Source organism: Halichoeres trimaculatus, unplaced genomic scaffold, assembly GCF_033239565.1.
Source record: "Halichoeres trimaculatus isolate MK-OKI-2021-1 unplaced genomic scaffold, fHalTri1.1 fHalTri1_scaffold_8, whole genome shotgun sequence".
NCBI classification, from domain to species: Eukaryota; Metazoa; Chordata; class Actinopteri; order Labriformes; family Labridae; genus Halichoeres; species Halichoeres trimaculatus.
In genome coordinates, this window is record NW_027437186.1 from 14,335,887 (window position 1) to 14,345,885 (window position 9,999).

The window sequence follows — 9,999 nt, forward strand, 5'->3', positions numbered from 1 at the left end:
AGATAACTGCTGCTGTCCTACATGGCTCTGTGTGGCCTACATAGCAGTGCAGAGAGGAGGGTGTGATGGATGACTTCTTCAAGCAACACACACTCACATGTCCTAAATATACATACACACCTGTGTGTGTATGAGTAACAAGGAGGAAACTGCGCTGAAAGTTGAAGCAACCTTGGATAGCAGGTTGAGTCATGCAAGATCTTTCTAATAAAGGTTTTAGTAAAACTGAAAACTTGCCCAAAAAATAGTAAACCATATGAAGTGTAAATCTGGTCAGTTGTCTTCATGTGTGAATAGGTTTTAAGTTTGACTGTTTTAACAGAGAGAGAGGATGCAAAATGTGATTTAAGTTGCAAGTGAATTTCTAGAAAGTAATTCAGTTGTGAAGCAAATCATTTTTAGCTTTGCTAACAAAAAGTGATAAAGAAAACATTTTTTTTATTTTATAAAGATTTCTGTCATCAGTATGAGGCGTTATTGCCTTAGGAGGCAACAATTACCTCTGCCAAGGAGGTTATGTTTTTGGGAGAGTTTGTCTGTTTGTTTGTCTGTGAACAACATAACTCAAAAAGTAACTGAGAGATCTTGATGAAATTATCAGGAAATGTTTAAATTGGGATAAGGAAGAACTGATTAAATTTTGGAGATGATCCGGATCACCATCTGGATCCAGGATTTTTTTTAAAGATTCTTTATCATTGAGAGATAGGGTCGTTTTCACCATATGTGTGTATAACGCCACAATGAATGGTCAGATTGCTTTGCAAAACAATACAAGACAAGGTCACCATCATTTCTGACAGATGTAAAAGTATGATCCAGATCCTAGCAATATCCTGGATACTTAGATCAGAATATGAAATATGTACTGGGTCATCATAATTTTCAACACTGTCAGGAAACAAATTATCGTACAAACCTGCAACTAACACCAAATTGTAGCAGACAGTCTGCTGAAAGGGAGTATAACATTAAAGTAGGACTAAAGTGTTGCGTGACAATCACAATATGCTTAGTGGAGGTATGCACTCTCTGAGTGCTTTTCACATTTTTTTTTTAATGTTGCTAATTTGAAAGCAGAATTTAACTAAACTGCCAAAATCTGTTTTCTTTGTGTGACATTTTTCTTACAATGAGTGCTGCAGTCTCATGCATGAATACATGAGTGTCTTGTACTTTTGTGTGTGTGTGTGTGTGTGTGTGTGTGTGTGTGTGTGTGTGTGTGTGTGTGTGTGTGTGTGTGTGTGTGTGTGTGTGTGTGTGTGTGTGTGTACAGTTAATACAGATTCGAGGATGAGAGAGTTATGGCTGTAGTGTGCATGCAGCTTGTTCTGCGTGGGAGTTTGAACACTGCCTGTAACTCTGCAGGGTTGCGGTTGCCATAGTGAACAATTGATATGAATACAGAAAACTGAAGACAAGAGTTGTATCCATCTGTTTTTCCATCTTTACATGTGACGGAAACAGAGACAGAGTTGTCATGTTGAGTCACTCCTCAGCAGCATTGTGGACACCGTTCTTTCTCCTCTCCAGGTTAAATTTAAACAATGATTAATATCAGTAAAACAGATCATAATTATGGAGGATGCTTACCATCTTCCATAATTCTTCCCCTCTGTCATTACTTGAATGCAGATTGTACAGCCCACTTCCTGTGTTGAGTTTACAGCCGGCTAAAGTGATTTACTTTGACTTATGTAACTCTCATCCTATGTGTCACAGAGATCTCAGGGTGACACAGATATTTTTTTTTCTCCTCCAGATGTTTATTGTTCATGTCTCAGTTTTCTGCTGCAGTGTCTCTTTAACTCTTCTCTGTAAACTGTCTCAGTAATTTGGCTTTGCTGTCAGGAAACTTTTTCTTCCCTCTGAAGCTCCAGCCGAGAGTCTTTGTGCTGCTGTCGGCAGCTTGACGAGTGGACTCCCACACAATGCATGCTGGGACACCAGTAACCATGGAGATCTGGGGTTTTGACTCGATAATGTTGGTCTTTCACAGCGGACCCAAAGAGTAAAAGAAAAGATGCAAAATAATTCACCGCAGACAATAATTAAATATTTGTGAGACTTTTCCACTTAAACAGGCCAAACTGTGTCAGATTGTGTAACGTTCACTGGCTCAGTCACTGGGTTGCTTTCTATTTGTTGCTTCATTTTGTAGTGTGATACTATGACCAGGGACCTCTTATCTTTAACTTGGATTTGTTAGCAGACTGCCTGCTATAATGATATCAATGGAGAAATACTTTCTTTAGCATTAACCTGTTAGCAATGAAACATCAGGTTGGAGCATCCTGTTCTGTTAACTTTGAGTTGCATTGTGTCTGTTAGCACGGTAAAGCTGCTAGCTTGAGCATCAGTCTGATGACATCATGCTTCAGACTCAGCCTGCTAGCATGATGTCACCACCACAGAGCTGTTAGCCTTAGCTTACCATGATAGCATGGCCTGTTATCAGAGCATTATATCATTAACCTGAAAGCTTTACTCTCATAGCATGATATTGCGACCTTGACTTTTTACCTTATATAATATCATGCCTTTTGTTAGCTTTAGCCTCAGGCATTGACATGGTTTTATGACTTTGGACCAGTCAATGATATCATAATTTATAAACACATGACCTGAACCTTTAAGCTCTACTTTAAGATAAAGGTTAAATAAAATAAATAAATAAATGAATAAAACTTTGTCTCTATTAAAGAAATATCTTATATTAATGCCTGTTAACTTTAGTTGCAGTTTTTTGATAAGATATTGTGGCCTTGGAGTCATCTATTGCCTTGTTCTGTTGGCATGATATTATTAGGGGAGCCTCTAAGCTTTATCCTTTCTCTACAAATCAGAAACCTTTACTGTAGCTTTAGCCTCAGTCTCAGTGTATTATCCCGTCCATTGACTTAACTTTAATCTTCTAGTGGCATAATTTCATGACCATCTAAAGCCCTTTTTTTTAACAAACAACCCTCAACTGACAGGCACCCAACTCGTGGTGAATCTTCTTGTGGCTGCTGTCTTACAGCCAACAAATTTCCTGATTTCCAACAGAAAATAAAACACTGCATCGTGTAAAGGTGAAGACTGACTGTTTTAAATAGTAGGCTTACAGTGATTTTCCTTTTCAAATGTACCATCATCTTTAATGGTTACTCAGTATGTTCAGTTTTGAGATTTGTCGGCATGGCAGCAGTAATGAGCAGGTGATAGGCATCCATCAAGAGAATAATAACAATCAAAGGCTTTGTAGAGCTCTGTGTTATAATTTAGTCCATTGTTATAGCACCGTATATTATAGGCATTAACATTAAGGAGAAGTGAAGAGAAAAAAGGTTGTTGCACTTAACAGCAGTCTTCAGAGGTAGAGATGGTGAGAGCTTTGATAAGAGCTGGTGGTAGTGAAAGATGCTGAGAGGTGGGAGGATGTCGTGGGCGACAAAAAAAGAGCAGAGGAAGATACTCAGAAAAAAGATAACTCAATAAAATGAGCTATACATTTTCATAAATAAAACTGCACTTAAGATGATTTTATGATCAGTTAATCCTCCAACAGTTTGATCAGTAAAATCTTTATCAACAGCTCAAATTACCAGCACCAGAAGATCTTCTGTTTGCTATTGTGACAGTCAAGAAAGAGGCTAATCTTTGTTTGAACAGAATTATTTTCCTAGCTTGTATTTTACTAATCAAGTAATATATTTTTGTCACCACGGTTCTGAGCCGCACTTTCTCTCTCTCATGTCTTCATTCACCATCCTGTCATCTTTCTTTCTCTCTATTTCTGTCCTTCCTGTTCTCAGCCAGTGTCATTACTCCCTCTCCTCTGTTATCTCTCCTTTCTGTCTCTCTTTCTTCCTATAAATATCCCTCCTGAGGATTTACACTGATACGAGTTTACTTCACACCGGCCCTCGTTCTCCCCTGTCCCCTTACTTGGGAGCTCTCTGGCTCTGAGTATTATGTGAACATGGAAAAATATTTTAAGGTTATATTGGTATCCTTTTCGAATCATCATCAAAGGAAATAAAGTTGTGATGTTGCGGTGTGTGCAACATTTAACACCAGTTTCTTCTAAGTGAACTGTAAAGCATGGCACAGAAAGAATCGCTCCTGCCCTGACGCACTTTTAGAAAACTGTGTATCTCCAAGTGTGTGTGTGTGTTGTCATGACTCCATGGCTAGTGTGTGTGTTAGTCTGCTTTATTGCTTCTGAATGAGTGCACATAATGTTATCTTCACTCCAGCAGCACACGCACACACACTGACAGGGTCTTAGCGGCAGCATATTTTTAGCGTAGCAACACAAGCAGATCCTGCAGCTGACTGGTCGTTGAGCTGCATGTGGGTGGTAGCAGATACACACACACACAATATCTGTTTGTTCCTTTGCGTCTGCTCAGAGAAACCGAGTTTTGGCTCCGAGGACCCTCCTCAGAAGCAGAAATAATCTCATTGGTGGAGCTGAACGCAGTGGGTGGAGCTGTGATGTGATGCAGAATAGAGTTTGGATTCATTGCTGTGGGAAAGGACGGGATGGGGGGCGGATTTGCTCCGGATCAGCAGTTTAAAGGACTGAAACACTATCAGCCAATCAGTGAATGTATTAGGGACTGGCTGTTCAGCTCAGAGCTGATGTGAAATTTGTTTTTTTTTCCTTTTTGCATAAACTAATTAATTTCTCATAAACCTAATTCTAAGTTTCATAGTTGGTTATTTTTGATTTATTTAAGCATTTGGGCTTATGAAACAAAGCAGTTATTGAATTTGGTGCAAGATTTTGGTGTTGGTGAATGAAATATGTCTACATTTGGCATTTACAATCATCTGGGATTATAATAGTCTTAGATATAGTACCAAAAAATAAATAAATAAATAAATAACAAGCTAAAAATGAAATAAAAAATATTAATAAAGATAATGCGTTTCATTTAAAGCCCCTTTCAAAGCACTCAACATCACCATACGAGGTAGAGTTTAAAAGGAATATGACTTTAATAACCAGAATGGTAACATCAACAAGACATGAAAAATATGACACATTTAAAAATAGCTTTTCTTATTGACTGAAAATACTGCTATTATTTGGCTGAAAAGTTTACCTGTGTTGCAGCTCAGATTTTCTGAAACATTTTTTTATATTCAAGTGATAATTAATTTACAGAAACAAACCTCCGAAACTTGTAGGTTAAAGAAGCGTTAATACTGATATTGTACTATTTGCAAATTAAATGGTACTAGTGGTTGTGTTTGGTCAAGATAATAAAAAACAAACAACAAAAACTTCATTCTTTTTTGTAGATTTTGTTTTGATCTTAGTTCATTGTTCAGTACCAGATTTTTAATTAATAAGCATCCTTTTCTCTATTTTAAACATGATTCACTGGCAGTAGATTGGTGCCATTCAGAGGATGCAGAGCCTGGGTGCTGTGTCTGAAGTGGATCAGATGTTTGTCACATTGGAAACGCTGAAGGGGACAGAGAACACACCTTGAGACTAATAATGAGACTGATCTGTGCCCTGAGCTGCAGTCTGTCTGTCTGTTCGGTGTTTCTGCTGTGGTGTGTTTGTGCAGAGTCATGGTGCCGTTTGCTGACTGCAGGATCTCTTGGTGCTTAGTTGTGCTGCTGACTCGCTGCTCTCTGTTTACCTGCTCTGTTTGTTCAGACTCTTTCTGTGGCAGAAAACACCCTGACTGCTGCTGAATGAAAAAGAGAAATGAAGCCTGCAAGTCAGGCAGACTGTTGAATACTTGCTTAAATAGCTTTATTATTTATAGTTGTGATACAATTAGCTGTAGTAATTATAAAGGTAAGTTGAAATGTGTATTTCACAATCATTTGGGACATATTCTCAGAGAAGTAGCCATGGCAAAAAAAAAAAAAAATGTTTTCACCTCTCAGCAAAGGATTGCATTATTGGGAGCCACATTGTTGTCCTGACTTTATTAGTCTGCTTCACCTTGCTGCATTTTGAACAGAGCTGTGCCTTTCAGTGCCTGGTGTCCTCATCTTAACAGAAAACTCACTTGTATACAGAAAGGACCTGAACCACATCACCTGTGTTTCTGTCTTGCAGTATTTACACTTTTGGACAAACATGTACTTTTAGATTTAAACCTCTAAAATGTGGCCCATAAATGTGGTCTCACGTCAGTGATTTGTTTCAGATAGGTTCCATGTCAGATCCTGTAGTAACATGTGATGACCAGAAGGAGGCACCATTGTGCCAGTTTAGAAATACCCTCAGTGCAGATCAGGAAGAGGCTGTATGAGCATGGAGCCAATCAGACAGCAGTGATTGTCATATGATGTCCACAAACAGCACAGTGCAGACTGCTTTTCCCTGAAACACTGGATCTTTTCTCCAGCGTTTCCCTTCCAGCTTTGTAGTCTGGAGAGACAGTTTTTCTACATCGACACAGTGAAATGATCAAGATGCTGTAAAATATAAAAAACAGTACTTTCATGTTGTCACCTTTGCAACACTACAGCATTACAGCAAAGTGTACCAACAATCAGGACATCAAGGTACTTTTCTCCTTGCACAGTCTGTTTTATGGACATGATGCTCTTTGGTCACTTGTTTATTACACTCTTTGTTATGAGAAGCAAGTTCAAGGTTATATTTAGATTTTTAAATTTCAATGCTCATTGAATTGTGATAAGTGGTACAACAGTTTTATCATGAAATAAAAAAAAGATGATATTCTGTGTCTGTAAGGGAATAATTGCAATGTTGTTTTATCCTGTTTTGAAAGTACAAGCAAGAGCAAGGTGGCATGCTTACAATGGCTGAGATGTGCTTCAATACGAAAAGGACTTTCTTTAAAAAAAAGGGCATCAAAAGGGTCAATGTTTCATCCCTACTGTAAGCTGAAATAAAGGTTTTAAATATTTTTTTTTTCAATTAAATTCTTCTGCTGTTGAACATTTGCAGCAGCAGAAGAAATAAACAGTGAGTCAGGTTGATTCAGGTTTCTGTGCATTTTCCCTCTAAGCCGTGTTTACATGAAAATCTTCCAATGCGGTGTATTTCTCTAACCACTTTTTTCTTTCTCTTTGAATCTGTGCAGGTTTAGGACCAGCTTCTTGGCCTGACAGTCAGAGCCGGTCTGAGTGTGTGAGGGTGCGTATTTGAGGGTCGCTAACAGCTGCAGGCAGCAGGTGGAAGGACTCAAAGGCAGCAGCAGCGACGGAGGTGGTGGTGGAGTCGCAGCCAGGTCAAGATGACGTCGGTGGCGGCAGAGTTTGAACACATGGAGATTCAACAGCAGTTCAGCGATGGCGTCAACAACCGCTGGGATGCTGACGACTGGGACAACGAGAACAGCTCGGCTCGCTTGTTCGAGCGCTCACGCATCAAAGCCCTTGCAGGTAGGAGGCGGCTCGGAGGCGATGTCAGTTCTTCTTGTCATTCTGTAGTCATTCAACAAAGTTATGGCTGGCACTGTTCTTCAACTCCTGTTGCTCATCCTGGAGCTGTTTTTAAAACTTGATCTAACTTATCCAGGTTTTCATGCTGTCAAAGTGGTCTTGTTGTTCTCATTCAGTTGAGTTTATCCTTGAAAGCTGTTAATTTTTTCTTCCTGGATGATGTCTGGATTACCGTACACTCTTATGTGAAATAGATGCTGCATCGCTAGAGTTAAAAATATGGGATGGTGGGCTCGTTGATTCCCACCATGTTCTTGGAATCAAGAGTATTGTTACTCTTCAGATGAAACATCCTGTGAGTCTTGGTTTGTTCTGACTCTATCACTTTTCTAAAGTGATAATAACTGTTCTGTAACCGTCATATTAATACCATATTTGCTGGGAGAATTGTATAAAAAAGGCAGTTTCGGCAGCGTGCTGTGAAATATTTTGTGTATCTCCTGATTTTTGCTGGGCTGTAGAAGCCACAGATGTTAATTATTTGTAATAGTCTTAGAAATAATTAACTCATTTGCTTTTGTAGGTCATTAAGAGACACCTGTTTTGATTTAGTGATGATTTGATAACAGATGACAGCCTAAAGAGAACTTGTACGTCTCTGCTTGCTATCACCAGCCGGATGAGAGTGAGCTCTATCATTTCATCGAGTTGCTCATCCTGAAGTCTGGTTTCTTTTGAATGTGGTCCCAGTGGTGCATCAGATCAGTGATGTAGAACCTTTGGGTGTCTTCGTCCTATGTGTGTGTGTTTTCGTGTCGACTCAGAGAGAGTTTGAATGGTTTCATAAGCTGTGGGGTCGCAGAGTTTGTGTCAACACAGAGAACAATGAACCCTCTCAGAAAACAAGTTGCAACATTAGAATTTCTTCCTCTTGAAACAGTAAACACAACTGGGTATGAAAATGAAACTTCTGGTATAATTTTACTGCTTCTTGTGGTGTGAACTTGTGTGTTTATGGCAGGAGTAGTCTGGTTTAGAAAAGCTGATGATTTATTTGCTGAATTTGTGCTGCAGACTTTTCTCACTCCAACACCCGGCCCTGACACCTGTTAATAATCTGAGCTAATGAGTGCTAACAAGGCTTATTGAGGTACAGCCTGAAGGACTTTAAACACCTCTGGCTCCTAATACACTTTTTATTACAAGTGTCTGGGATCCAGATTAAATCCTCATGAGGTGCCTTTTTAAAAGTCAGTCACATCAACAAAATAACTACACTTTGTTCATGCACCTGATTAAATTTAGTTTTCCTTTTCTGCAGTTGAAAAAGACAAAAAAGAAAATGCATATTTAGCGTTAAATCCAAGAGGTGCTTTTCCCATTTAGATCAGATGCATCATTTATGCTTTTGTATCTCTAAGGCTCATTGATGTGAAGATTATATCAGACAGTGTCGTTATTTCTAAAACACATGACTCTTGAAATGCTCTGTGATTGGCCATAACACATAGCGATAAGGACTTCCATGTTTTGGGATTTTTAATTCACATGAAGGAAGTAAAAAGTTTGTGTTAAATTTTGTTTCTTTTTGATGACTGGCTTTTTAACAGCTAAAAGGGATGACACTGTCTGAAATGACCTACATGTTGCATCTGGTCCGAAATGAGATCAACACGCATATGTGGCATTTGGCCTTAAAGGTATACACATGAGTGTTTAAGTGAGATTAGAGAGATTGAAGTGACAGAAATTTTTTTAAGGAGCTTTGGGGCCTGTGTCCACCAACACCAGTACGCCCAACCTTAGGACGCAGTCACACTGGCAAACCGTGCCGTGCTTAAGCATGCTTCAGCCTTAAAGCATGTTTGGAATGGCTTGTGTAACCACAACCGTGCCGTGCTTGAGTATGATTCACTTCTCTACTTTGGCACGCATCAGAGAGGTGGGCTTCAGCACGATTTACTCCATGCACGAGCACAAGCACGCGGACAGTGCGTATAATCCATGATGTATGATCACCGCAAGCACATCTCTGGACAATCATTTTAAACAGAGCGGGGGTGTTAGAGGGCTGTTTCGGGCGAAAACAACTTACCATAAGTCCAAAAGTCTCTAAACTTGTAGCAGTGCTCTCTGTGTCTCATTGTGCTGTCTCTGATGAGATCGCGCTTCATGTAAACAAACGCTTCACGATGACTGAGGCGGGCCATGCACGTGTGAGATATCCGCTTAAGTCTGGTTCGTATTGGAGCAGTGTGGCTGCTGGCCGTATTCTCCAGCTGGGGAACAGTGTTGCAGGGAGGTAATTGTGCTTAAGCACGCACAGTTTGGATGGCCAGTGTGACCGCGCCCTTAAAGTCAGGGCCTCCCACCAGCACCCACTACTTTCGTTCATTACCTGAACAAAAACAGAATGAGTACTGGTCAGTCTTAGCATTGGTTCATTGTTAAAGCTCATAGTAGGTAGTTAGGTAGTCATTGGACACAGGACCTTGATTGATCAGTCATCATGTTAACAAAAGATTGATTGGTCATAAATCTTTTAAAATATTGAATTGCCATCATTTATTGCCTCATATCTCTAAAGAATGGAAACTAAAATGAACAAAAATCAGCTGTTGAATTAAA

At 39.5% G+C, this 9,999-nt stretch overlaps 1 protein-coding gene across 2 annotated transcripts in view; it reads left to right on the plus strand.

The window, feature by feature from the left end:
* LOC141794975 (spectrin beta chain, non-erythrocytic 1) overlaps window positions 1-9,999 on the plus strand; it is a 116,999-nt gene that overhangs the window by 34,760 nt on the left and 72,240 nt on the right. For both annotated transcript variants that reach the window (XM_074675661.1, XM_074675662.1), the window contains exon 2: window positions 7,071-7,371. In XM_074675661.1, coding sequence (XP_074531762.1) covers window positions 7,224-7,371 — 148 coding nt within the window. In that variant the 5' untranslated portion in view covers window positions 7,071-7,223. The remainder of the gene's footprint in view (window positions 1-7,070; window positions 7,372-9,999) is intronic.